The sequence below is a fragment of the Myotis yumanensis genome, unplaced genomic scaffold (assembly GCF_028538775.1).
Source record: "Myotis yumanensis isolate MYYU_CA2020_CCGP unplaced genomic scaffold, mMyoYum1.0.hap1 SCAF_1, whole genome shotgun sequence".
Lineage (NCBI taxonomy): Eukaryota > Metazoa > Chordata > Mammalia > Chiroptera > Vespertilionidae > Myotis > Myotis yumanensis.
Window position 1 is genome coordinate 7,175,278 of NW_027223752.1, and position 27,583 is coordinate 7,202,860.

The window sequence follows — 27,583 nt, forward strand, 5'->3', positions numbered from 1 at the left end:
CCACCTTGGACCATCCCATGCACAAAATGAGGACCTTTGCTTGCATTCTCCACCGGAAGTGGTGAGTCCAGACCAGGACTGTTAAGGAGGGACAGGTGGACGGGCTGCTGGTTCCTGAGAGCCTGTGTCTGTGCCTCGGGGCTTCCTGCACTGTGGGCCTCCCCTTCTACACCCCCACTGTGACTCCAGCAGACTCAAGGGCCATCAGCGGAGCAGCCGCGGCTCGGTGGCAGGCGCAGCACACCCAGGGGTCTGAAGCGAGGCCCCTGTCCTGCTCAAACCCCACACAACACAGCCACACAGGCGGGACCAGAGATTTATTTAGGCCAACAAGTGACAAGAGGGTAGAGCATTCAGGAGTGGACCCTGCCCCCCCACAAGGGCTTTCCCAGACTACACCAGGCACAAGACTCAACGGCTCCCTTGGAGCCTGGGGGCTGCTGTGTGCTCTCCACCGCCCAGGACGCCCAGGACACCGGCAGGGTGCAGGCCTCCATGCCAGCCAAGTGTCAGGACAAAGGTGTCTGCAAAGGCCGAAGACTCCCCTCAGCAGCCGGCAGGGGGGCCCAGCGCTGGTTCTCAGGGTGGAGAGCCTGTCCCTGGGGCCAGCTGCTGGGAGCGGTGTGGGGAGGCTCAGAGAGGGGCAGAGACTGCCAGAGAACACGTGGGGCTGGAGTTCACGTGTGGAGTTTCTCCCACAGACTCACCTAATGAAAGTGGCCTCCTCGGGCGATATTCAGTATGAAAGGCAGCCTCAAGCTGGGAGATCTCTCCGTTAAATGCACAGCTGGCAATCCTTTTTGGTTTTGGGGATGGGCTGTGCCCATTAAACTCCTGAAATGTACATGCAGACTATAGGCTCCCTTACCAGCGGCTTGGAGGGTCTATGTGGAACCGAAGGGTGTTTTCAGTGGAAGTGCTCCCCGGGGCGGCACAGGCTGGCAGTGCACACCTGTGGCGGCTCTGGGCGGGCCGGGGTGCCTTGTGGGAGAGAACCAGCGGGACTCCTGTCTGCCCAGCCCTGGCGCCGGTGCACAGGCAGCGCACAGGGTTTGGCCCCGACGGAAAGGATGGCCCAGGGAGAAACAGGACTGACAGGCACAGGGTTACCGACACTAGGACCAGGAAGCTGTGACGGCCTAAGTACAGCAGTGATTCGATTGGGCTGGGGCTCTGGGTACATTTGCTTCTTTATGTACAGAGATCAGTGGGCGTTACTGAAAGTCGTAGGACAGCTTCCGGGGGGTCATGAACTCTCTGACGATCTGCTCCGTGACCTCCTTGCGCCGGGCCTGGTGCTCCGCGATCAGGGGCTGCAGGACCTCCACGAGCTCCTTCTTGAGCTCCCCGGTGAGCATGGCTCCGCTGGTGTAATCCTGCGGGAGACACCATGAGAACAGCTCCGCCCACGGCCTCGCCCGGGACAAAACCCGCCCATTACACTTCCCTTCTGAGCGCGAGCGCTCCTGCCCTCTCAGAGCGAGAGGGGCGAGGGGAGGCCTCACCAACCTGCGCTGCAACTGAACTCCCAACACAGGGAAAGAACGGCAGCTCCGGCAGCCCTACCGGCTTCTGTAAAGTCTTCGCTGAATCTCTGACCCAAGCCCCAGAGCAGCAAGGCCGGGGCCATGGCTAACGTTTGGGCATCGCTTAGGTTTTTTGCGGCGCACGGATCTCACTGTGTGTGCACGAACTTCGCTGCGTGTGCACGGACGTCGCTGCGTGTGCACGGACCTTGCTGCGTGTGCACTGATCTCGCTGTGTGCACGGACCTCACTGCGTGTGCACGAACTTCGCTGCGTGTGCACTGACCTCGCTGGTGTCTGCCTGACCTCTCTGTGTGTGCACAGACCTCGCTGGTGTCTGCCTGATCTCTCTGCGTGTGCACAGACCTCGCTGGTGTCTGCCTGACCTCGCTGCGCGTGCACTGACCTCGTTGGTGTCTGCCTGACCTCGCTGTGCGTGCACTGATCTCGCTGGTGTCTGCCTGATCGCTCCCGAAGGCCCACTGTCCTGCCATGGAAACCCTCCGCCCGCAGCACCCACCCCGGGACACTTCCTAGGTGACCCGCCTCTGCTGTGTGGCCGGTCCTAACTTGTGCTGTGACCACTTTGAACGCTGTTATATGAGGGGCTCTTTCTCTAGCAGGGGTGCTTCCTTGGAAAAGGTCCTGGGAACTGGGAAACCCGAGCACAGCTGTGGACATTCTTGGGGTTCTCCATCCCACGGCCAAGCTGCTGCCGGACATGCTGTGCGGGGGGGAGCCTGGCAGCATCTGGTCTACAATCGTTGCAAATGAAACAGCAGCACAAACCCTGCCAGGTCGGTAGGGGCCTGTTTTAACTTCAATGGTGCCTTAACTCCGACTGCTCTGACAGAAGGATTAAACCAGTGATTCCCAAAGTGGGTGCTACCGCCCCCTGGTGGGCGCTGCAGCGATCCAGGGGGGCAGTGATGGCCACAGGTGCATTTGGGGGCATATATCTTTCTGTTTAATTGCTATTAAAATTTAAAAAAAAATTAATTTCCAGGGGGCGCTGAGTAATACTTTTTCTGGAAAGGGGGCGGTAGGCCAAATAGGTTTGGGAACCACTGGATTAAACCCTTGTGTGTGGCTACTAAGTAAAGAGTAGCCTGTAGTTTCTCTCTTGTGAATATCTGCTCATGAGGTTTCTCGGCCCATGGCTACAGACCAATCCCCCGCCTCCATTTGCTCTCCGGGGCTCAGGCCCCGAGGAAACGCCGACTGCCCCCAGCTGGCTGCCGGAGCCCTCCAGGTCCCGAGGAGCGAGCTGGGGCGGCCGGGACGCGCCTGTCCTACCTTCCTGATCTGCTCCAGCTTGTCGTCATCCTCCAGGAAGAAGGTCAGGTACATGAAGGACACGTCCACGTCGCAGTTGCCCCCAAACTGCCTGTGCTCCTCGATGGTGTCTCTCCCTCCAGAAAACGCGTGCTTGTTGACCTGCGCCAGCAAGAGACACACAACGCTGGGGGTGCTGGCCGCCCTGCGGGAGCCCAAGGGCTGGAAGTGCAGCCAGTGACGGCTTCTGCCTGTCAGATCCTGACCAGAGGGAGGAGCCCCACCAAGCGGACTCAGTGGGCCCACTGCAGGGAAGGGGCAGAGGTGGGCTCGCTTACACTCCCCACTCCCCACGGACAAGAACAGAGTCAGGAGAGCTGGAACTGGGGGCAAATGTCCTAAAGTGTTCTCAGGTGATGAGCTTCAGAAAGAAGACGAACACAAACCCTCTTCAGAGTAACAGACGACCAGGGAGGGGCGGCCGCTGCCCGGGGCAGGCGGTGCTGTCACTGGTGAACAGGACAGAGCCCCGCCTGGCTGCTGCCCTCCCCACTATGAGAGAGGACGGGAGGGAGGCAGAGATGAGGGCTCAGGCTGGAAAGCCGACCCTGGACAGTACGGAGGTGGAGGACCTGCAGGTAGGGCTCACCTAACCCTGGCACTTTCAGGAGCAGACGACAGACTCACAAGCTAACAAATGCATTTCAGGACTCACTGAGGAGAATCTTAGAGAAATCAGGGCCACGGTGGGAGAAGAAAAGCTGAAACGAACAAAGTTCCTCCGTGTTCTTTTAACAAGAATTTGAGAAGCAGCTACAGACAGAAGGGGAGTGGGGTGGGTGGAGTTGGTAAACTCCAAGTGGAGGTGTTCAGGAGGCCTCCCCGGAGGCCCCAGGACAGGCCACTGCTGGATGCTCTGGGACCGTCCAGAAGCTCAGAGGATCGCCGGGCACAGGGAGGCAAGTGAAACCCATCCTCTCCAGGAGAAAGCAGCCACTGCTGAGCAGGAGCTGTATGCCCACGAGCTGTATTCTGCTCGGGAGAAGGAGGCTGGGAAGCTGCCGATGCTCAGCAGGCCCCGCACAGAGGGCAGCGGGGAGAGGCGGGGCTGGTGGGCTGGCCACCTTCACTTCCTTGACAAAAAGGAGCAAGTCAGGAAATAAAATCAATGTACTCAAACGCAGAAACTGGAAAATACAAAATAAACAAGAAGAAGAGAAAACCACCACGTATTGGGCTCTCCTGAGATCCACATGCCCTTAGGCAGGTGCACTGCCTGCTGGAGCCTCTGGTCTTGTGGAGGCCCCTGTGCGTGCGGGCATCTTCCCAGGCACAGACTCTTCCTGGGACACCAGGTTGCCGAGTGGCTTACGTGGTCCTGGCTCGTCCTCAGTGATGCTGGGCCTGGCTTTCAGGGAACCAACAGGAAGACGGGTTTGGGCCATGGTGGAGCCAGTCGGTGGGGACTGGAAGGCCACTGCCAGGATCCAAAACGATGGAAGCCAGTGAAATGCACCAAAACGATTCCATGTAACAAAACTGCAACAGGAAGGCTGTCTGGGCTGAGGGCGGGACTTGATCCAACCACCAAGAGCCAGCGAGTTCCCGCTGCTCCAACCTAACGGGAAGGTCAAGTTGGCCGCAGAAGCCCGGAGACCAGGGCGGGGACGGGCCACTGGTCTGACAGGATCCACATGACAGCCCACGGGAGGCACACTGTGGCCCACCCTACAGAGGAGCTGCTCAACTATTCACTTTCTGAGCCAAAAGCTAAAATTTGGGCAGCGCTTGGCAGTTCATAAACGCTTTTCATATGGGATCTCATGTAAGCCCTGCCTGTCTGTGAAGGGGACAACTGCCCCACGTCACAAATGACAACTGGACAGCCAAGGAAGAGGCAGGGCCAGACAGTGGTGGACCTGGGTTCTAGTCCTGGCCCTCTGCTTCCCAACAGGGTGGATGCAGGGCAGCTGCCCAACCCTCTAAGCCTTGATTTCTTCGCCTACAGAACGGACACAGCCTCCTGGTGGATGCGAGAGCTCCATGAGATGACACAGGTCAGTGTGTGGCAGGTGACCAGGCAGCCACACCCCTGCAGCCACACATGGCTACTGCTGCGATTCTTGAGTGGGGCAGGTGCCCTCTTGGCCGAGGAGTCTGATCTGGAGTTGAAGACGGGCATGGAGACTGAGCACAAAGGCCGGGCCTACCCGCCACAGTGGTGTGACCCATGTGACCCTGGTGGCCTCTGCAGCTGTGTGGCTCCTGACCTCACACTCACTGCTCGCCTCCCTCTGGGTCTTTGCGGGTCTCTAGGTGAATGAAAAATGCCCCAGAGCCAAAAGTGACTGACTTCAAACAACACCTCAAAAACAATACAAAATGCCTCTGCTGGAGGGAACAGGAGGCCCTCCCCTACTGCCCCCCACACACTCTGTGCTCTGCAAGTTTCCGCCAGAAGCGAAAGGGAAAGAAACAGCTGTTCATAGTATCAAGGGTTTCCCTGCTGTCCACCAGGAACTGCCTGGGACTTTCCAGAAGGGTCAGGGGCCAGGCAGTGACTCAGACAGTTGCATTATGTGCTTCAAATATAGTTTCTGCCCCTCCCACTGTCAACTTCCAACCCGCACACCCACACTTGGTTCCCAATAAAACGTCAACAGCTTTGTAGGGCGGGGAGGGGACTGTCACATCTGCAGGTCAGCACCCAGCAACAGAAGTGAGGCCTGAAAATACGGAAGCTCAACCAACTCCTAGTTCACGTTTCCCTGGTGACTCGAGAGCCCGGCTGCCTGCCGGGCAGGGCAGGGCTGTTCCATGAAGGGCACCTACCCATTCTGGGGCCCAGTGAGAGCTCTGGGAGGAAAGAGCCCCCAAGCCCACGCTGGTGGTGCTGCTCCTGGCCAGGGGCACTCTGCTGGTTTCCAGTGGAAACTTGGCCGAGTTGTCACCACTCTGGGCCTCATCCTTCTCACCTTTAAAAGGAACACACCGCTCACCCAGTGAGAAGTAGAACAAGGAAGCACGAACAAAGTGCCTGGCCTGGCCCCGGAATACAGCGCGTGCTCAGAAACAGACTTTTCTCTACTGCCTGTGTGACTTCAAAGAAAACGGCATGACTGTGCTACCAGAACACAGTGCTGATGAGAAAAGGGAAAAAATGTAAAGCTGTGCCTTAGTGATAGGACACAAAGTAAATTCCCCTGATATCTGGGAACAGGGACAGGAGGCCTCGAGTCAGCAGGGGGACAGTTTTCAGTCCAGGATTTCAGCGGCCCTGAGGCAGCAGATACCGAAACGACAGCGCGCTGGTGCAGGGGTGCGCGTGCCTGAGCATGTGGTTCTGCGGGCACAGGCGGTCCCTCGCCCAGCGAAGTGCTCACCTTGGTCTTGATCTGCTTGGCAGTGTCTGTGAGGAAGATGGAGGAGTTGGGGTCGCTGGCACTCATTTTGGTCTGGGCCCCCTGCAGGGCGGGGAAGAAGGTCGAGTGCAGCAGGGCTGGTTTAGGATAGCCGATCCTGGGGGCGACGTCTCTCGTCATCCTGAAGTAAGGGTCCTAGGGGAGAGAGGGGCCTTTTGAGGATGGCTGGGAGCAATACGCCAGCTTTTAGCCCATCAGCGTCACCTGACAGCCTTCACAGCAACCCCAGCCAGTTCACAGAACCGGTCCCCCAGCCCCCTACCCCAAGCCGCCTTCCCCACAGGTGAGTGCCGGGAGCCTCCCGCACAGCCCAGACCTGACACCCCGCTGCCTCCTGACCTGGTCGATGGCACAGGGGATGAGGCACTGGACGTCCGTCTTGTCCCCGAAGATCTGCGGGAACGAGTTGCTGAAGGAGGGTGCAGCCTGGATGGCAGGAAAGCTGATCTTCCCTGGGAGCGAGGACAGAGAACCTTTACACACGGGCAGCTCCTGTCTGGTTGGTTACCCGGGGAAAGGGATGAGCAAAAACAGGCTTTCTCCTCATTAGACAAGTAATCAGCATTAAAGAAAAGCAGGAAACTCCAGAAAAGTAGAAGAAAAAAAAAATCCATCAACTCAATTTGTGTCTCTTTTCATTTTTTTTCTCTATTTCTACTTATTTCAGTTGTGATTATACTATTTTTCCCCTTGCCCTTTTCACTCTGTAGTGTTTACCCAGGTTGTTGTTAAATATGTTCTACTCTATAAACGAATCGTCTACATTTAACCATTCTCTGCCCACTGGGCATTCGGATCGTTCCTCATCGTTTAATTATTACAAATTATGCTCTCTTGATACAGAACAGTTTTCAATGTTTTGTTAACAATGCTCCTGTGATCTTCTGGGACTAAGGGTCTGGTCCTCGCGATCACACTTGACAAGAGGCGCCCAGCTGCAGCTCTCGGGTCCTCAGGTGCTCTCAGGTGCACACAGTACGTGGACACAGGAACTCCCAAGCTGTCTGCACCCGTCCTACTTTCTCCTAAGCCTTACATGGATGGCTGGGGAGAGGGGCGGACTGGCACCCTGGATACAGCGCCACATGCCCAGGACAGTGGCCAAGGGCATCACATTGCCTCCTTATGTTCTGAGGAACCCCCCTCTGGTTTACTATTTAAAGAGACAAAGTGCAGAAGCCACCATCTCAGCGACAGCTCAGCTCTGGGCCACTACTCCCTTCTGATGGGCTGGGGCCGGGCGCAGGCAGCAGCGGCTCCTTACCAATGCAGTCACTGTCCGTGAAGCCAAAAATGCCTTTCACTTGGTTGAAGGTCACGTGCTTCTGAATCTTCACCACGTTCCTGTAGAAGCCTGGGCTCATCCTGCAAACACCGTCAGAATCAGACACAGGTCTGAGCCTCCTGCCCGCAGAGCCCCGTTCCTTCTCCTCACAGCACTTGTTATCACCTGGTCTATTACTGATGAGCTGCCCGACTCTGCTGGTTGGAAGGTAACCTGACAGAGTGGTTGCTTCACTGTGTTATTGGCCGCTGTATCCCAGCAGCAGTCTGGCATGTAGTAGATGCTCAATAAATACCTGCTGAATAAATGAGCGGAGCGAGCAGGCAGAGAGGGGTTAGCTCACTGCCCACGTCACACAGTAACTACTAGAGGACTTGCTTCTGATGCTCTAACATTACGCTCACTGGGGCAGGGACTTTGTTTTGCCCACTGCCGTGTTTTCGGGGCCTAGGGGGTGCCTGCCACTGAGAGCACACGGTGACTGTTTCATCGACCTCCTGGGAGAGGGCCACCCCTCACAGTGCACCTTAGATTAGAGGTGGCCGAGGAGGAGCTTGGGTGCCGGAACCAGAGCAGGTGCTAGATCTGCCTGCCAGGGACGGCTCCCAGGACAAGGCGATGCTTGATCACGGGTTTGGAAGAAAGTGGAGGAATGCTGAGCTGGGAGGGGAGGGGACTCTGGGCAGACAGGAACATGGACAAATGGGAGGAAATGGAACTGTTCCATCTGGAGGGAGGTGGCAGCAGCACCAGACAGGAATGGGCCCAGTCACAGAGGGGCTGCGTGCTCAGAGGGAAGTGAGAACTTGATCTTGAGGACGAGGGGGTGCCGGGAAAAGCCTGAGCGGGATACCTGACCAGACCTGTGATCTAGAGAGTGCAGGCCGGAGGGGACCAGAGGTCCTGAGGGGCCATAGCAGGGGCCGAGGGAAGAGACTACAGAACTCATGGGAATGAGTTCTAAGGAATGGGAGAAATAAAGTGAAGTGCTATGGAAATGGTAGTAACAGTGACATCTAAGGTCACATCTAATCCTATTTCATGCACCAGAAGTGTCTCACGACCATTAACAGACGTGGCCAGACTCAAACCTAGGCCCGCCTTCCTTCCAAGACCATGTTTCTCCCAGGACACCGCAGTGCCTCTAGGGTCACAAGAAAAGTGATTTAAAACAAAATCTAATAATTTTCTAACACTTTCTTGGTAGTCATTTGGGATGAAGTTCAAGACCTCAGAGTTTTAATTTAAGGATTTTTGGAATGAAATATTTGGGTTTTTAAACAGTTGATTTAAAAACCTAGACTGGCCCAGCTGTCCTGGCTCAGTGGTTGAGCATCAACTTATGAACCAGGAGGTCACGGTTCAATTCCCGGTCAGGGCACATGCCTGGGTTTTGGTCTTGATCCCAGTAGGGGGCATGTAGAAGGCAGCAGATCAATGATTCTCTCTCATCATTAATGTTTCTATCTCTCTCTCCCTCTTCCTTCCTCTCTCTGAAATAAATTAAAAAAAATGAAATAAATAAAAGACAGATTAAAATCCTAGACTGGGAGGGAATGTGTAACCAGGGAGCCTTTTCTCTGTGAGGAGAGACAAAGACCCTAACTTGGTGAGACTGATCATCCTTGGAGAGCGACTACAATGCAGAGTACTTCTCTGTCAGCAGCTGAGGATGAAAATCGCAGGCACTACCCCAGGTCACAACACTCACTAAAAGCAGAAAAACAGTCACTGGGCCTGAGACCACCCGAGATGTTTCAGACTGAGCCGTCCTGAGGACCTGATGTCCACAGCTGCTCATTCAAAAGGCAGCCATGCGTTCTCTCCGTACCCCATGTAGTCGAGGTCAGAGAAGATGAAGGTCTTGTTGATGTCAAAGCCGCAGGCGATGATGTCCTTGGCATTTTCCACAGCGTAGCCATGGGCCTGGTCCAGGGTCAGGTCCTTCCACAGGTACTTCTCGTCGTCCGTCATCTGGATGACCAAGGGCACATTGAACACGTCCTGCAGCCACCTAAGAGACACGGGGAGAGGCTGACATCTTGTTTCCCCTGAAGAAAAACGCCCTTTGGCATCTGAAAACACAGTTCCAACGAACAACTTGCATCAAGGCCTCCTTGTCTGCAAAATCACGTGATCTTAGCATGCTGTTTATCTAATTATCGGTAACGATAAGGGCATTGCCAGTTATTAACTCAGAGCGCCCTGCACAGCTCTAGGCTCGCTGCTTTACATGCCTTATTTGTAGCCTTACAGTGATTTTACGAGGCAGGTGTTACTATTTCCATCTCGCAGAGGTGGAACCTAAGGCTCAGAGCCGTCACTGGCCTATGGTCACATGATAGGGAAGAGACGATGTGGCACCGGTGTGAGGGTCTCCGTCACCCATGTCCCTCTAAAGTGACACCAGGAACGAACCGAGTGAATGGAGGCCACAGAGGCGCCACGTCCCTGACACTGTGGTCGTTCAGCAAACGTGGACTGGTCCTATCTTGTCGTTTCTAGACACAGCTTACACCCCCTGCTCCTGACTTGCTAATAACAGCGAGGAGAGTCACAGAGCCAGGACTCACTTTGTGAAGATGAACGGGATGAGGTGGCCGACGTGCATGGCTTCGGAAGAGGGGCCCCTGCCCGTGTACAGGTAAAACGGCTTCTTGTTCTCATAGGCATCGAGGACTTGGTTCATGTCCCTGAAGGAAAGAGGAGAGAGGGAACTGTGATTTTTCTGGGGGAAAAAGTCGAGGTGCTAATGCTCACTTGGCAATGTTCAGACAAACACAGGAAAGAACTAGTTTGCTGTTCTTGGTGTGTCTGCAATGGTTCTACTGACATGGTTTCTCCGGTGCTTGTTTTCAGAGCAGAAGACATGGGAGCTCGGGATAATGTGTTTAAGAGATGGACGCAGTTGGGCAGCCACTGGAACTCTCTCGGAATTTTTCCAAATAGCAACATTGATACACCACCTGCTTTGTACACTGTCCTGGGTGACACCAGGCCAACACTGCACAGTAACTGTTTAGAATCACCCGGCCCTGTGGCTCCGGAGAGCCAGCCTGGGGACATGAGAGGGTTCCACAGAGCCCTGCCTTAGGGAGGGGACTGGGAAATGTGCCCGGCTCCCTCAGCCAGGTGGGAACAGGTGTCTTCATCTGGGAGTCATTCTGGAATCAACCGCCCTCCCCAGGACTGGGGTCCACCAAGGCACACGAAGGTCCTCCTTCCTGACTTTGCCTCAGTAGCACGTGGCTGCTGTTTCCATGTTGCACCTGCCCAGGCCCCGCCTTCAGAGATGCTGATTCTCAGGGTGGCTGTGACATCTGGCATCTGTATTTTTAAAAGGCTCTCCCGGTGACTGCCATGTGTGGCAGGTGTGAAACCACCACTCTGGGTGTGACTGTCCCTTGTTTCTGGGCCAAGTTTCCCAAAGTAACAGGGGAACAGTCACCTTTTCCGGAGGCCTGGTGGCCTCCAAATGGGACTCCACCCTGTGCCAGATGGTTGCTCAGCTTGGCTGACAGGACCTCGAGCATTCTGCTTTTCTGTGCTTAGTTTTTACCGCGCCCCCCCCCCCCCCCCGCCCGAATGCACACACCACCTCTGAAATAAGGAAAGAGTAAAACACAATTTTGGAGGGAGCCCTTCTTTGGCTTTCACAACTAACCAATCAAATTATTGGGCTTCTAGAGAAGAGCAGGCAGTGGCCACCTGAGCGGACTGGCCACCTTTGTGGGGCGTGTCTGAGCACTCGCTGTGCAGTAGGTCTGGGCGGGGCGCCTCAGGGACTGGCTGGAGTAGATGAGGCTCCCGTTTCTGGAAGCTTTGTGAGGATGGTTGGAGTAGGGATTCAGTCAGCAGGGGAGGGCGCCCAGGAGGCACCTATGGTCTGTTTGCAGGTGGATACTGGGTGCTATATCTCATCGAATCCCCTATTTTATAGATGATAAAATTAGATAGGGGGTGTTCTTAAATTTGAGAATGGCCAAAAGCTTCAAGTCCTACACCTCCATCAATTGACACAAGCTACAGTGCAGATGGGCCTTGAAAACACGCTCTCTGAAATAGCCAGGCACCCACGGCCTCACGTTGTGTGTTTCTGTTTAAATATATATTTTTATTGATTTCAGAGAAGAAGGGAGAGGAAGAAAGAGATAGAAACACCAATGATGAGAGAGAATCATTGATCACTGCCTCCTGCAGGCCTCACACTGGGGATCGAACCTGCAACCTGGGCATGTGCCTTGTTCAGGAATTGAACTATGACTTCCTGGTTCATAGGTCGACACTCAACTACTGAGCAACACCGGCTGGGTGTGTGATTCTATTTATACGAAATGTGCAGGACAGGTAAGTACACAGAGAAAGGAGATTCACGGTTGCCAGTGGTGGTGGGGGAGACGGAGGAATGGGGACTGACTGCTAGTGGGTAGGGGTTTCTTTTGGGGTGAAGAAAATGTTCTGGAATTAGATAGTGGCGATGGTTGCACAACCTTGTGAATAGACTGGAAACCACTGAATTGTACACTTGGGAAGGGTGAACTAAATCTCATTTAGGAAAGAGCTCTGATTACATTCTGCCCGTGGGGAAGGCGAATGAGGCCTGGATTTCTCTGCCACAGAATCTGAAGGGTGGGGCAGACTGCTGTGTGCTCCTGCAGCCGTGAGTGGGAGAGAGCAGAACGCCCTACCTTGGACCATAAATTCCATGAACACAGCCTCGAAGATGGGCTGGCCCGAACCCAAGGTGATCTGTCAGGTGGGAGAAGCAGAAACCCCCTGGAAGCTGCTCATTTTCTGTTGTCTGCGTGGCACTTACGGTCTAAAGTGGGGGTATCTGGTTGCAGATACGCTCTATTAGTTTCTCTTTTGATATTATTTATGAGCAGGCCTGCACAACAGAAGGAAGAGGGTACGTAATTTCAGGAAGCCTTCTGCTTATCCTGTAGGAAACATTGAACTTGGACATAATCTGGCATGAATCTCATCCTCTATGAATGTAATCTCCACCTTGTGAAGTGGACAGTTTTTTTTAATCCTCACCTAAGGATATTTTTCCATTGATTTTTAGAGAGAGTGGAAGGAAGAGGGGGAGACAGAGAGAAACACTGATGTGAGAAAGAAACATCGATTGGTTGCCTCCTGCACGTGCCTCAATCAGGGGTGGGGATCGAGCCTGCAACCAAGGTACATGCCCTTGACCAGAATCAAACCAGGATCCTTCAGTCCGAGGGCTGACACTCTGTCCACTGAGCCAAACCAGCTAGGGGCGTGAAATGGACAGTTTATTGATGAATAAACTAAGGGCCAGAGGGTGAAGGGACATGTTACTGACAGGGAGAGGTGGGTCCGAGTCTCTGACAATTGCCTTCCATTTCCACACAGTATCAGGCAGCCTGAGGTAATAGCCCCAATCACTTAGGAAAAAAAAAATAAAATACACACACACACACACACACTTATTTAAAAATTGATTTCAGAGAAGAAGGGTGAGGGAGAGAGAGATGGAAACATCAATGATGAGAGAGAATCATTGACTGGCTGCCTCCTGCATGCCCCCCACAGGGGATGGAGCCCGCAACCCCGGCATGTGCCCTGACCAGGAATTGAACCGGAACCTCCTGGTTCATAGATCAATGTTCAACTCCTGAGCCACACCGGCTGGGGCCCATCCCTCTTTGAATTCGAGAGGAAGGGTGAGAAGTCCTCGGGGAAGGCTCACCTGTGTGAGAAGAAGATGCCCCTGCGCAGGAAGCGGTGTGGTCTCTGGCCCGTGGCTCGCTCTATTCGGTTTATCAGCTCTTTGTCAATTTTACTGCTTCCAAACCGAACTGGGAAAAAGAAGAGATGACTGTCTTAGGTGGTGGGAGGTTTGGGGACCAGGCATTAAGGGAAAAACATCGCAGTGTTAAGGAACCAAACCCTTGAGGCCTCTGCTCCCGGTCCTCTCCCACAACATGTAGTTCAGGGTCTTTTGTACTAACAAGACAGCTGAGATCACAACCAGCAAAACAGAAAATAAATTACAGGATAAAATGCTGTTCTGTCTGGGACTGGATTCTGATGGGAAACACCTCTAGAACGCAGTCTAGCTAGCAGCTTCTCATGTGCGTGCGCACACACAGTTCCTTATTACTCACTAAGGTAAAATTTATATACACTGACAACTATATTTTTTAATATCTTTTAATTGTTGAAGTGAATTAATGCTTGTCTTCAAGTGAATTTTCCCTTATTGATAGTTTATACTTAAAAATCATGGAAAATGGCTGTGACTTGGGTAAGAACGTTTTGGTTGATTCTTTGACGGATAGCAATGACCGCAGAGTGAGGACTTTCCTGAGCAAGAAGCCCTTAAGGAAGGCCCTGGGAGTGACAAGGGGCCACCTGTGAGCAGTGACCCCCTTCTGCTGAGTTCTAGACTGTTAGCTCCATAAACGGCATCACTGGAGGAGACACTTAGGTAATCTGTGACTGACTTGTCACCACCAAGTGAATTTCAGGAAGCCTTCTGCTTATTGCGTAGGAAACACTGAACTGTAAGGTACCCATTTCAACAGATCTTTCTCAAATTCTGAACTGTTAAAAAGGGGAAAAGGAACTACTAAGTTATCTGCTATAGATCATTATTTTGCAATAAGCTTTATTTTGTTACTTTATTTAACAATCCTTTAGAAATATAATGCACCATCAAAATATTTTAGGATATACATTTTGTTCGTGGCATTGAAGCTTGACTGGATTTATGATTAATGTTAAAAACACCAATGGAATCACTCCTAAAAGTCTGGGCTTTTCCCAGGACGTACCAATGAGCTTGTCATAGTCAACACCTTTTGCACTGCTCGTCTGTACCGTCCACGGGTCCACAAAATCCTCTTCAGCTTCCGTGGCATCTGGGCCACTATCCCCCGCAGGTGCCGGGTTGTTTGGAGGGCAGTCAGCCTTGTAGTCCTCCCCCATGGCCGCTTTGTAGCTCATTTTTAGTGATAACAGCTTCTTCACTGCAGAATCAAGTTCATCCTGGACACAGGAAATCGGGTGAAGATGAAGATATTGACAGTAGCTACCTTTTGCTGAATGTCACTGCTGCCATGTGGCAGGCACTGTGTGGTGCTTTCACACACGTTGCTTCGTTTAGTCTCACGGCAACCCTGGGAGGCAGGACTCGTTGTCACTGTCCTTTTCCAGTTGAAGAACCTTGTGACTCAGAGAAGTGAAGGAACTTGCCCATGGACGCACAGCAAGAGTGGGCCTGAATGCATTCTATTTTTACCTGTCCCTCTAGTGCTCCGGATTACCACCAAGCACTGTGGGGATAGACACAGTAACACATCTACACTGTTTATGACAGTCACTACACCAGAGTCTCAAACCACTGATGCAGAGACCACGCGTGACAAGATCCTCTGCTCCACTATACTGAGTTCTGCAGAGGCTGACAAGAATAGTTACAGAAACCTCAACAACCATGCCACCACGGATAATAACAGCAACTCAGACATCATGAAGACAGACAAAGGCCAGGAAGGACGGGGGCTCTCAGGTCACAGCCTGAGGAGGGTCCACGGGAAACAGCTGTGCTGCTGCCCCAAGTGTCTGCATGTTTGTGGTTTTAGAATAAGCATAAGGAACACAGATGCCAAGTGTCTCTGGGCGTCTGGAACTCTGCTGGACTCCTCTCCCAGGAGCCCTCACCAGCCACCCCTGGAAGCCGGGCATTTCAAACAGGAGGCCTCATTAGGGAGCTTAGTCATGTAATGCCCTAAAGCTCCACTCCCATAATTGGCCTGGCTGGATCAGCTCACACACAATATCCAAAGTCCGATTTGCTTGCAAGGAAAATACAAACATTTCCATGTAGAGTTTTTACGTAATGTGTTATCAACAGGACTTCCAGGGGACACACGCCAACGCTACCCTCCACACGGGGAGCCACTCCGCCGGCAGGACATCTGCCACGGAGGATGCTCTTGTAGGGTGGTTAGCAGACAGATTTGTGATTCAAACTCTGAAACTATCTAGAATTCATTTAAACCAGTCAGAGTTGTGTCATCAGTAAGCCCACAGGCAGAATGTCTGCCTGGGTTAGATGGGCAGGTATGTCTTATTCACCTCATTTCTGCAGTGTCTAGGCTCAGTGCTTACAAAAAAATACATGCTGAGCAAGCACGATCCAGCCAGTTAACTGTGGGAAGAATGACTTTGCTTGGAAATGCCCTGCAGTCAATACCCTGCAATGCCTGGCTGTGTTGACATTTCACACCCAGTCTCACCTAACTCTGCCTGCAACCAGGTGGCTGGATGAAAGCTAAACATTGAACCAGGTCCCTGCTGGAAGACCGGCTGGAGTCTGAATGGGACTGAAAGAGGCAAGCTGGCTCGCCTCGTCTCTTCTTGTTCCCGGCCTATCATGAACGGGAACACTGCAGCAGAATTTCAAAGCTGATGTTCTGAAAAAAGCCAGACACAAAAGACTATGCACTGCTGGATTACACAGAGTTCGAATGAACACAGGCAGAACTATCCAGGGTGAAGGGGTCAGGGTGGCCTCCCTTGGGAGAAGAGGCAGTGACCCAGGGGGCCTGGGGATGGCTTCCGGCACTGCCAATGCTGTTTCTGCATTTGGGTGCTGGTGACACAGGTGTGGATCTTGTGAAAATTCAGCGAGCTGCCTGCTTATGACCCCGGTGCTTTTCTGTATGAATGGTGTATTTCGATTTTAAAAGTTTACTTAAAGTAAAAGGAGAAATAAAGCTCTGGTCTCTATCCTAACTCATACGATCCAGTGTCATTTCCTGAGTGCTGCTCAAACTGCACACGGCCTCGGCCACTGTCTCCCAGAGTCCTCAGACCCTGACCTACTCCCCAGCCCCCAGAGCGTCCCCGCTTTAGTGAGCTGCTGTTTCTAAAAGCAGTGGGTCTCACTCCCTCTGTACATGCCAAGAACCATGGCCCAGACAGATGGCAGACAGTTGGTGAAAGCCCGCAGTGCCCGCACTGGACTGGTGCTCCCAGGGTGGCTCAACTATTTTGCTGAAAGGGAATTTCTAAAACATCAGGTGCTTCTATTACAATACATTTCAGGGTTAGATGCAAACTTGCTTCTGAATTTTCATCGTTCAACTCTGGTCCCAGTGTGCAACCCCTGCTCTGTCTTACTGAGTGTCAGCTGACTCGGCTTGGTCAAAGACCATGCTTGGAAGAGTCATGCTACTGTGCTAAGTATCGTTGGTTTGCTAAAATAATGAACATAACTGTAACTAAGAATTACTAATGAAAATATTTATTAGCCAGAACCGGTTTGGCTCAGTGGATAGAGCATCGGCCTGCGGACTCAAGGGTCCCGGGTTCGATTCCGGTCAAGGGCATGTACCTTGGTTGCGGGCACATCCCCAGTAGGAGGTGTGTAGGAGGCAGCTGATCAATGTTTCTCTCTCATTGATGTTTCTGGCTCTCTATCCCTCTCCCTTCCTCTCTGTAAAAAATCAATAAAATATATTTAAAAAAAAAAAAAAAAAGAAAATATTTATTAAATACTACTCAAATTTAATGTTAAATGGACAAAATCATCGTCAAGTTCCCAAAATGGGTCTATAGAGTCAATAATCAACAGTTGGAGGGGGACTGTGGGAGGTTTGCTGGCCGGGGGGAGGGACCAGGGGAGGTTGGCTGTGGGAGCGCACTGACCACCAGGGGGCAGCTCCTGTGTTGAGCGACTGCCCCTTGGTGGTCAGTGTGCATCATAGCGACTGATCAACCTGTTGGTCAAAAGGGTCGCTAAGGCTTTTATAAATACACTAGAGGCCTGTTGCTCGAAAAGATGCGTGCAATAGGCTTTCCCTTCCCTGGCTGCCGGCACCGGTTTTCCTCCGGCACCCGGGACCCAGGCCTTTGCTCCGGCGGAGCCGCCTTCAAGCCTTCGCTGCCCCACCCGGCCGCCCCGAGCCGTGCCGGGTCGCACACGGGTCGCCTGGATGGTGGCCAAGCGGGCCAGGCCGCCAATCGCTGCTGCACCGCCCAGCTGCCCCGGGTCGGGTCGCACACGGGATGACAGCAGCCCCGGGTTGCAGATAGCAGTCCCGGATGGCGTCAGGGCAGGCAGGATGGTGCTGTATATAAAAAAATATATTTAGCCTCACCTATTGAGCCCTACCTGGTGTATAAACCTCTTTCTGTGCGTAACCAACTCCCTCCTTCTGACGTCACTTTCTTTCAGTATTTATTTCTTTTAAAATGTAATGGTTTATTTGGGGTCCAAAGAGTCAAAGTACTCTAGTAGGGTGAGGGTGAAATGGTTGACACCTGCTGAGAGCCTAGGAAGACATTTCGAAAATAAGGTCACAGGGGTTGGCGGACCACACTCTGAGACCCACGGCAACCACAGCAGGGTCTCTGCAGTAACCCCAGGAGGACAAAGGAAAGAGGAGAGGACGCCAGCAGCTGGATTTCAGAAGCTGGAAAGCTGACGGATGATGTAACTGGCTGAATACGTGAGAACAAATGCTCGGATGGCGTGGAAATACTGGACAGCAACTGGACTTAGACCGTGTGGAATCCCCAGGAGAGTGGGGCGCCAGTGGCCTCAGGTGCTCATGGCAGCGAGGGTGAAGGAGGCTATAAAAACAGGAGCACTGGTTGAAAGCCTGTTTCAGAAGCAGTTACTCAGGCCTCTACCCCAGGCTCCTGTCACAGCTGAGTGAGTGCCTCTCCCCCGACCCTAAGGCTTAGTGTCTAGAGAGGGAGAGTGAAAGGGGTCCATAGCTGGGGCCCTCTGCCTGGCAGGGGCAGCACACTGGGAACAGGGAGCTTTGGGGAAGGATCACCCAGCCCAGCTCCTCCGTCCTACTCAGGCACGACGCTGGCACCAGACCTGCACTCGGACAGCAGGACCCTCTGGGGACTCTACTAACCTCGAAGAAGAGACCTGAGGACCCTGACAGTGAAAGTTCCCCAACAAAGGGGAGCAGCCTGGACGTCTCCAGGGAAGGGACACCTGCACCGATCAGCTCCTCCCACGTGCACGAAGCCCAGCCAGCGTCTCTGCTTCCCTCTGAAACGCCGGGGCCAGCCAAGTACCAGCCGACACTTGAGGGCTGCCTCTAATGTGAGGGCAGAAGGAAACGGAGTTTACAAAGGGGCAGAGAACATCAGGGAAATGACCACAAGATCTCAGAGCTAAAAGGACACTGAACCTATAAAGTAAGAGCAGGGCCTTATGAGGAAAGGAACATCCAGAGGTTAAAGGAGCTCTTGGAAGTTAATAATCATGGGATAAGTGAGAAACCACAGGAGGGTTAGAAGTTGAGGAAATATACCTGAAAGAACAACAAGAATAAAAGTAAGAAAAATAAGTAAAAAAATAAGGTCAGAGGACCTGTCTCTGAATTTAAAAAAATCAGTCAAGAAACAGAGAAAACAGAAGAGATCAAAGAAATACTATCACTTCTGAGGTTTAAATATCATGAACTTCTGGTTTGAAAGGAGCACTGAGCAAGTACCCATCCCAAGAAACTTCAAAACCCAGGCACAACGAGAAGAGCCTGCAAATGCCCAGCAGGAAGAACAAAGGAATCACCCGGTTCTGCACAGCAACCCCAGGACAAGGGCTTCAGAGACTGAGGGAATACACTTCCACTTCAGTTTTCTATGCCCAGCATCGTTATCAAATATTAGGTAAAACAAAGACACTTTCAGACTCTATAGAGCCCTCAAAATTCTGTCCTTGGCAATAATTTTTTCAGAAACCACTGGAGGACTTGTGCTGCCCAGAGAGAGCTGACCCTGGAGGAGAAAGACACAGGATCAGGGAACAGGGACCTACAGAGGCGAGGGAGCGCCGTGGACTTGAGGAGAGCCTGCGGTGGGCAGTGTGGGGGGCGAGCCGCCTGTCCAGGACGATGTAGGGGGAAGGTCTGGGAAAGACTTCTTTAAGAACTTGATCGACGGGTTGATGTGAGGGCCTCCAGGGGAAATTCACTCAACCGAGGGGGAGAGCTTGGACCCATTACCATGAGTCCATCAAAAAGCCAAGCAAAGCCCTGGCCGGTTTGGCTCAGCGGATAGAGCGTCGGCCTGTGGACTCAAGGGTCCCAGGTTCGATTTTGGTCAAGGGCATGTACCTTGGTTGCGGGCACATCCCCAGTGGGGAGTGTGCAGGCAGCTGATCGATGTTTCTCTCTCATCGATGTTTCTAACTCTCTATCCCTCTCCCTTTCTCTCTGTAAAAAATCAATAAAATATATTAAAAAAAAAAAAAGCCAAGCAAAAAGAAATCAGGATAAATTGACGCCAGAGAAAACGAGCTGGGCAGGAAAGGAAAAGCCCTCTGTACACCCAGTGGGTCTGCCGGTAGCATTGCCACGGTCAGAATAAGGTCAATGCTAATATCGACCAAGGGACTCAGGTATCAGGAGATGGGAGGGAAGGAGAATGTTTGTGCAAGTGCTAGTTCCTCATTTCCCACAGTCACAGCCTTCACCTGGGCAATCAACAAGGAGCAATGTAATAAGGGTGGTTTTTTAGAGATATGGGGATTATATATTAAAAGCAGCAGCTAAAAGAATTGAAAATACAAAGGAACCTCATTTCTCAAACTTAATTTGTTTCAGAAGGCTGTTCAAGAAGTGATTTGTTTGAAAACGGAATCATTTCCCCCCCTTAGAAGTAATGAAAATTGAATCAATCAGTCCCAGGCCCCCAAATGATTCCCTTTCTTATGTACAGTACATGACTAATGTACTATTTATAAGTACACATTTCTTTTCTTAAATTTATCGAACCACCCCATACTAGCCTTAAACGAATTTTTCATATACCATTGCCTTGGAAACGCTATCACCACTAACTGCTTTTTGTTAATTAAATAACAACAGTTTTTCTATATGTCCCGTTGATGGTGATTGCCGTTTTGTGAGCACCTTCACACCCTTAGCAACATTAGCCCTGCTCATGGCCTGTTTATGTTTTAAAGCTGTGCTAACCATCGATTTCTACAGCAACAATAGTGTTCTCTCCTTTATTTGCTGCCCGAGACACTTTTTGTCATGTTGAGGTATCAGCATGAAAGGGTTGTCAGGTTGTAAACGAAGTTTTGGTTTGACAACTGAGACATTTTTTCTGTGAACAACTTGGTTGAGAACCAAATTGTTCGAGATAGGAGACATTCGAGAAACGAGGTTTGACTGTACGTGTTTCTGGGAGCAGGAAATGAGGATGGGCGGGTGGATGACTACTGTATTTCACTGGCTTTTTTTTACCTCACATGCATCAATAATGTTGATAAAGGAGAAGACAAATGTAAGATTATAGCCAATATAGTTATAGTCAGTTATTGAGTCTGCTCGCAGGACACACAATCCAACAGACTCGGCTGTATGCACAGAAGAGCTCAGCAAAACCACCCACCTTGGACGCCTGCCCGGCTTTGAGGGCTCTCACGCGCTCCCCCTGGGCAGCGATGCTGTTGAACAGCTCCAGCGGGGAGGCACACCCCTGCTCGTCTGCCATCTCCGAAGACCGAGGCTTACAGCTGGGCAATGGAAGAGTCGCTCAGTGGTCCCGACAGACTGTGGGAGGAGAGGGAGAGAAGGGAGAGAGATTAATAAACCGCTGCAGCTGTGTTTTCTTTCCTATCTCTACTTCTTCCCCAGAAGGGTTGAGGTTGAGTTATAATAAAGAATATGGATAAGATAACATTAATAAAAATATAAATGGAAATTTGGGGCCATCAAGAAGGGGGAAAGAGGAAGAACAAATGCCAATAATGAGGACGAAAGGGACTGCTGCCTTACAGCTTTCAGGACTGCAAAGGAGGCCCTTCCTAACTACGCCCGAGTGTGCCCGTGCAGGGCCCAGGACAGAGGCAGGACTTGTGTTCGCTGAGGGGCAAACACCAAAGGGCTTTACTAACCCCAAGTTTAATAGCCCCAAACACATTTGTCAAATTGCTCTTTACTCTTTAATTGCGTTGCGGACAAGTTCCCAGACCTTTGCTGCTCTGACCAACCTACCGCTGAACAAATGGCTTCCTGGCTGGCCAGCTGCTGGGTTCTCAGACACGCAAGGTCTGGGGCGGAGGGCGGAGCCTTACCCTGCTGGGTTCCCAATGAGGTAAGAACTATATATAACCTGTCCATTAGACATGCTGCCCTACTTAACAACAAAATTTTGAAGATGTACCTAATAGTCATTATTTACTCTTAACCTTGAGGGGGAGGGGCGCACAGGGGAGGCCACCCCATGCTGCCTTGGGGCAAAGGCCGGCCACATCAGTCCCTTCCTGGGTCAGTCACTTCCCCTTTCTGAGTGTCAGCTTCCTCATCTATGAAGTCACACCCCCAGGAACCTCTGCACCTACCTCAGGGGCTGCTATGAGAAGAAATGAGAAAAAAGGATATGGTGACACTTTGTAAACTGTAAAGCAAAAACTAAATCTATCACCAGCATTGTGTGTGAGGGCTCCAGGGCCGGGCTGAGCCCCCCTCCACCTACAGCTGCTGCTATACCTAGAACACGGAGGATGACAGGAGGCTATGACAGACCAGCTCTCCCAGCACTTCTGTACTTGGTGTTGTTCTAAGCACCTTACACATATCAATTCACCGAAGCCTTATGAGCTAGATTTATCTCCATTTCACATGTGAGTAAACTGAGGCACAGAGAGGTTAAAAAACTTTCCCGAGATAACACAACACACTGACGCAGTTTGATCTGAGAGCCCACACCCTCAACTATCACTCACAGGTCAGCTACTGGAATGGGCCTCAGCCTCTCAAACGTGAAGTGGAACAGGCACAACACTAACTGCAGGGCGGTGCGTGGATAAGTGCGGTGATGCAGGGAGGTAAACAGTCTAAGCCCAGCATGGGCCCCGGGTGGAGGTTTAATGAACAACTACTTTGTTTCTTAATTAAAACATTGTTTTCTGGCCCTGGTGGGCGTGGCTCAGTTGGCTGAGTGTCATCCCATACACCAGAAGGGTGACGGTTCCATTCCTGGTCAGGGTACATGCCCAGGTTTTGGGTTTGATCTCAGTAAAGGTGTGCCCGAGGCAACTGATCTCTCTCTCTCCCCCCTCCCTCCTCTTTATCTCTCTCTCAAATCAATAAAAACGTATTAAAATTTTTTTTCCCCTAGTAACTATGAACCAAACACATATTTGAGGGGTAATTTACTTATATTTATCCATTGTTAAATATTTATTTCAAAAGTATGTGAATTTCAATGAAACCATTCTTTGTATAATTAGAGACCATAATACTGAAACCAGGATGGATTTCTTTCCCTTCCTTGCTGAAAACCATCTCAATTCCCAGAAAGGGAAGTTTGCTGAGATAACAAACTGACTCAGATAACAAAGCTCAGTTCACGGAAGTTTGTAAAAAAGGGAAGGAATGTGGAAGAACCTTCTAATTGGCAGTAGAGAGGAGAAATACTCAGGTCCATATCCAATAGCAAAGTGAAGAAAATTACTTCTGGCCACAAGTGATCCAATATCGTGTGCAGATACTTTATACATGATCCTGAATTTCCCCACCTTTGAAAGCCGGGTGCACAGTTCAGTAAGTCCTCATGTAACGTCATCAATAGATTCTGCCACTTTACCCAGTTAACTGCCATGATATTTTGAATTTAATTATAGATGAGTAGGGCACACAAACGGTTAAGCAAAATGACACAGAACCAATTTTATCCTAGGGTAATTGATATAAACAAGAATTAAGTTCCTACAGCATCTCATCAACATTATCAGTCAAGTTCTAGTCTGTGAGTAGGACCAAAATCAAGTACAGATGGAAATTACCCTTAAAAATTCCTAGGGAAAGTGCCAGGTACAACGACTGGGTGATCCCTGGACAGCCGATCTTCCCTGCGATGGAGCAGGTCACTGCAGGGGATCAACCAGACACACTGGGCCTGCATTTAGGGTCCGTGTTGCAGGGAAGAAAACAGGTATCTTTAAATATCAGAATCCCATTTAAGAAGAGGCACGTGGGAACCAAACCCGAGTGAGGGGAAGAGGAGGTCTCCCTGCTCCTGTGATCACAAGGCAGCTACTCACTGGATGGAAATCCCCACACTATAAAGCGTGTGTGTGTGTGTTTCTGATGCAACTTTGTGAGTGAGTGCATCAGGAACGGTCAGAGACAAGGAGAACAGAGCTGCCCTTTCTCTCATTTCCTGCACCCACCCATTTGCCACCGTTTCTCCCATCTACTCAATATCCTCCTTTATTTCTTTGTTAACTAACTTTTAAATACATTTTATTGATTTTTTATAGAGAGGAAGGGAGAGGGATAGAGAGTTAGACACATCGATGAGAGAGAAACATCGATCAGCTGCCTCCTGCACACCCCCTACCACAGCCAAGATACATGCCCTTGACCAGACTCGAACCTGGGACCCTTCAGTCCGCAGGCCAACACTCTATCCACTGAGCCAAACCGGTCAGGGCATGTTAACTAACTTTTAGAATTAAGTTTACCGTGAGAGGTTTTTAACCCAGAGTTTGGAACCTCTGGAATTACATCACTTTTGGCATGCACGCAGGTATAAGTGGGGTTCTAAGCAGAGTATCCGGGTTTCATTACTTTTTCGAAGGGCTTCTGAGATGCCAAAAGGCTAAGGACCATTGTCTTAAGTGTTAGCCCATAAACTGCAAACAGGGCTTTGAGTCTTTGTTAAGGAAAGCTGCTTCACTACTTAACCAAGCCTATAATCTAAAACAAAGAAATGAAGCTGTAATCTGCGAAGTCATCTATTACCTCCTCTGCAAAGGCACAGGGAGTGTAAAGACCAATACGGCATACTCCCCAGGGGACCACAGCACACCTTGGAGACAAAGCTACCAGGCTCTGAAAAATTAACTCTCAAGTCCTCTTTCTAAACAACACGGATCTTGTGCTCATTTTGAAAGGTTCCATTGTGGAGGAGCGTAGCAGGCACCGGAAGAAATTGGGATGAAAAGAATCACAGAGCGGCACCATGGAACATGACAGTGATCTCATCTCCCAGATAAGATGAGAACACACCCATTCTGCAATTCTGGGGGTAGGTGGCCTCAAGATAGCCAATTCTGGAGCAGCCGGGGACAGCCGAGAAGGAGACCCAGGAGTGTCTAGATGCCTGGATGCCACCAGAGGGGGGTGGGGGGTGGGGGGGTACCATCCTTCACATCCATCAAGTTCCCAGAGGACAGGAAGGTGACTTCTTCAGAGCAAGGTGGTCTTTGGCCCTTCCAACCTTAGAACAGATGGTGTTCACTTTTCCTTTTCTGAACACTGAGAGGAAAGGTTACTTTTCTCTCCAAATAATAACATGAACATCATCTTAAAAGGCAAAGAAGACATTAAGCTATAGGAAGTCAGGCATAAGGCATTTTTGAGTATCACAACGAGACGGCTAATATGTTTGGATAATGACTACTTAAGGAGGACTCGTCAGTGAAAAATACGACCGGCAACAGGAAGGTGCTAAAACGCCGACCATGAATCCAAACAGGCACCCGCTCCCCCAGGACCTCCATTCCCTAGGGGAGCTGTGAATCACCTGAACGTTAGGTCAGTGGGTTGAAATAAAATGTACAACACCCCGATCCCAAGAGAGACAACCTCTCACTCTTTGGGCCAAGGTTTCCAGCACTTTGGTAAAAGGCTGGCAGAAATACAAAGAAGCCGCAAGCCTGACAAAAGATGGCAGGCAGTACGTACCTGGTCTGAGCAAGACACTGCAGAGGTGGCCACTGGAGTCGTGGAGACTCCCAGGGCAGCAGGCTCTTCTTTTAAACTCTTTCCCCCGCTTACTTTCAGTTTCCTTTTTTAAAAAGCCCCTTTATTCTCTTTTCTTTCTGTTTACCCCACCCTGCAAGTCTTTGCAGGAGGCGTTTCTTAGAAATCACCGCGTTTCTCTTAAACACTTGAGCCTCTTGACCAATTCCTGACGAGACAGTCCAATCAGGGGCCGTGTGTGTGTGTGTGTGTGGGGGGGGGGGGGGGGGAGGATGGAGACCAATGAAACCCACTCGAGAGCCGAACTATTAGCTGGTCATTGCATCAGCCACCCCGTAGCGCACGCTGGCCTCCACATAACCTCCTCGCCACAGCTTCCCGTTTCACACCCTCAGTCTCAGGGTCAGAACCGAGTTTACATGGGGTCGTGGGGGGCGGAAAGGAGGGCTGTTTGTGCCCTGCGGCTACTGTGCACCGAGGCGGCGCCGTGCGGTGGAGAGATCAGCCCCGGGATCACGCGGGCCAGGGTTTCAAAACCAGCTTTGGCATGTTTCGATTTCAAGACCTGGGGCAAGTCAGGTTACCTCTCTGCTTCATCCTCGGTTTCCTCTGCTGTGAAATGGGCATACAGGAGCCTCCTTCCTTTACCGTGGAGGGGACTGAGGGTGATATTAAAAGCAAAGCCCCTGGCTCGTGGCAGACACTAGAGGAGGAGGAGAGGATGAAGGGTCGGTGCCGGGGGTGGCGGCGCATGGGGCGAGGGGCGTGGTGGCAGCGAACCGGGCTCTCGGGATACTCCGGATCCCGGCGTGCAGGCGGCTCCGGGAGGGCGGGCTATCGCTCGCCGCTCCTTCCTCTTTCCCTGCCTCCTTCCCTTCCTCCCTCACTTACCGGCCCATGTGGGCCTGTCGGCGCCGCCGGTTCCGCGTCCAGGCGTCTCCTAAGCGTCCGTGGAAACGCCGTCCGGCCGGAAGCACTTCCGGCCAGGCTGCGCCATCATTGGCTATTCTCGCGGGGCGGGACGGAGGCCACCGCTGATTGGTTGGATGCCTCGGCGCTGGCGGAACACGACTGGGGGGCGGAGTGCAGGTAGGACCGGCTCCGGGAGGACCGGCTCCGGGAGGACCGAGCGCTTCCGGTGTGTGTGGTGAGCGGCGGGCCTGGGGCGGGAGGGTGCTGCCCGGCAGCGGCGCGAGCCCTCCGCGCCCCTTGTCGCGGACCTTTCACCGCCGCTCTCCTCCCCTTCATCGCAGGCTCTTTCCGAACGCGCCGTGCTCGGGATCACCCTTAACCTCTCGCTCTTGACAGCTCGGCTAACTCCTGTTCATTCTTCAAAACCCAGCTCTGGTCGTATCTTGTTTGTTCTCTTCATTAGTCTGTGGCCTCCGGCGTGGGATCCGTGTTTCGCGTTTAGTCTCTGGCCCAACATCAGACCCAACAGAAAGCTTGGCACAGAGAGGGCAACCGGGAAATGCTTGTTGAATGAGAATCTCCTGTGTCTTTACTTTCTCTGTGCCCCTCCCATCCGGTGCTGGGACCCAACAGTGAGCAAAACACGAAAACTCCTGTCCTCAGGCAGCTGCCGGGCTGCTGAGGGTCCTTGCCACGCCCCGCTCCATTTCTCCCGTGAGCTTTCCTTTTCTTCTAGCTGTACCTCTTCCTCTTTGTGTAATCACCCCGTCTTTCCATGAAAAAATTTCCTCCCCCTACTTTTGCCTTAGCAGCGGTTCTCAATCTGTGGGTCGCGACCCCTTTGAGGGTCGCACGACCCTTTCACAGGGGTCGCCTAAGACCATCGGAAAACACATATATCATTACATATTGTTTTTGTGATTAATCACTGTGCTTTAATTGTGTTCAATTTGTAACAATGACATTGGGGGTCACCACAGCATGAGGAACTGTATTAAAGGGTCGCGGCATTAGGAAGGTTGAGAACCACTGCCTTAGAAACATAAAAACATATTCTTAGAAACATAAAAACATTCTTCTAAAATTTGGTTGTCCCACTGGCTCCCTGTTTTTGCCTCTTTTCTTCGAGTCATCTTGGTTCCCTTCTCTCTGACCCCGTTTGATCGGATTTGTTGCTTCTCGCCATCTGCTCCCTTCCCTCCTCAGAGCATTATTCAGGTGTCACCTGTCCTAGCTCTGCCTCAGCCTCCCTCAGTGAACCCCCACACCCACTGCCACCTCTATTCCCCTCTCTTTACTTCTCTCCTTATGATTTCTCACCCCCTGACACCCTCCATTTCATTGATTAGGATCTGTTTCTCCCCACTGGCATGTGAGCATGGTGAGTGCAGGGAATCGTTCCGCTGGGCGCCTAGTGTGGGGCTTGGCGAGTAGCCC

The 27,583-nt window shown here is 51.7% G+C and overlaps 2 protein-coding genes across 5 annotated transcripts in view; one reads left to right on the forward strand and one right to left on the reverse strand.

Annotated features, from left to right (window-relative positions):
* Positions 1-302: 302 nt before the first annotated feature.
* LOC139009081 (tryptophan--tRNA ligase, cytoplasmic) lies at positions 303-26,208 on the reverse strand. 3 transcript variants are annotated; one of them, XM_070413060.1, is made up of 11 exons: positions 26,126-26,208; positions 20,913-21,073; positions 14,315-14,528; positions 13,228-13,336; positions 10,082-10,201; positions 9,340-9,522; positions 7,488-7,588; positions 6,563-6,675; positions 6,185-6,358; positions 2,823-2,963; positions 303-1,376 (listed from the first exon to the last, which is right to left on the reverse strand). In XM_070413060.1, the coding sequence occupies exons 2-11, from the start codon at positions 21,012-21,014 to the stop codon at positions 1,215-1,217; spliced, it is 1,419 nt and encodes a 472-aa protein (XP_070269161.1). In that variant the 5' UTR covers positions 21,015-21,073; positions 26,126-26,208; the 3' UTR covers positions 303-1,214. The 3 variants fall into 3 exon arrangements, with proteins under 3 accessions (XP_070269161.1, XP_070269171.1, XP_070269153.1); XM_070413070.1 differs by lacking the exon at positions 26,126-26,208 and adding an exon at positions 25,819-26,087; XM_070413052.1 differs by lacking the exon at positions 26,126-26,208 and adding an exon at positions 25,217-25,482.
* A 141-nt stretch (positions 26,209-26,349) lies between these two features.
* The window catches only part of LOC139001445 (WD repeat-containing protein 25-like), a 138,404-nt gene continuing 137,170 nt past the window's right edge, over positions 26,350-27,583 (forward strand). The window contains exon 1 of one of the 2 annotated variants that reach the window (XM_070403038.1): positions 26,350-26,381. The gene's annotated coding sequence lies outside the window, so the exon portion shown is untranslated. The remainder of the gene's footprint in view (positions 26,382-27,583) is intronic. The other variant, XM_070403039.1, reaches the window with a different exon arrangement.

Coding starts and splice junctions, on each gene's coding strand:
- LOC139009081 (XM_070413060.1), bottom strand. CDS start 21,014: ATGGCAGACGAGCAGGGGTGTGCCTCCCCGCTGGAGCTGTTCAACAGC. Junction 6,676..7,487: donor CACGGACAGTGACTGCATTG/GTAAGGAGCCGC, acceptor CCTCGCTCCCAG/GGAAGATCAGCTTTCCTGCC. Junction 1,377..2,822: donor AGCTGGAGCAGATCAGGAAG/GTAGGACAGGCG, acceptor TGTCTCCCGCAG/GATTACACCAGCGGAGCCAT.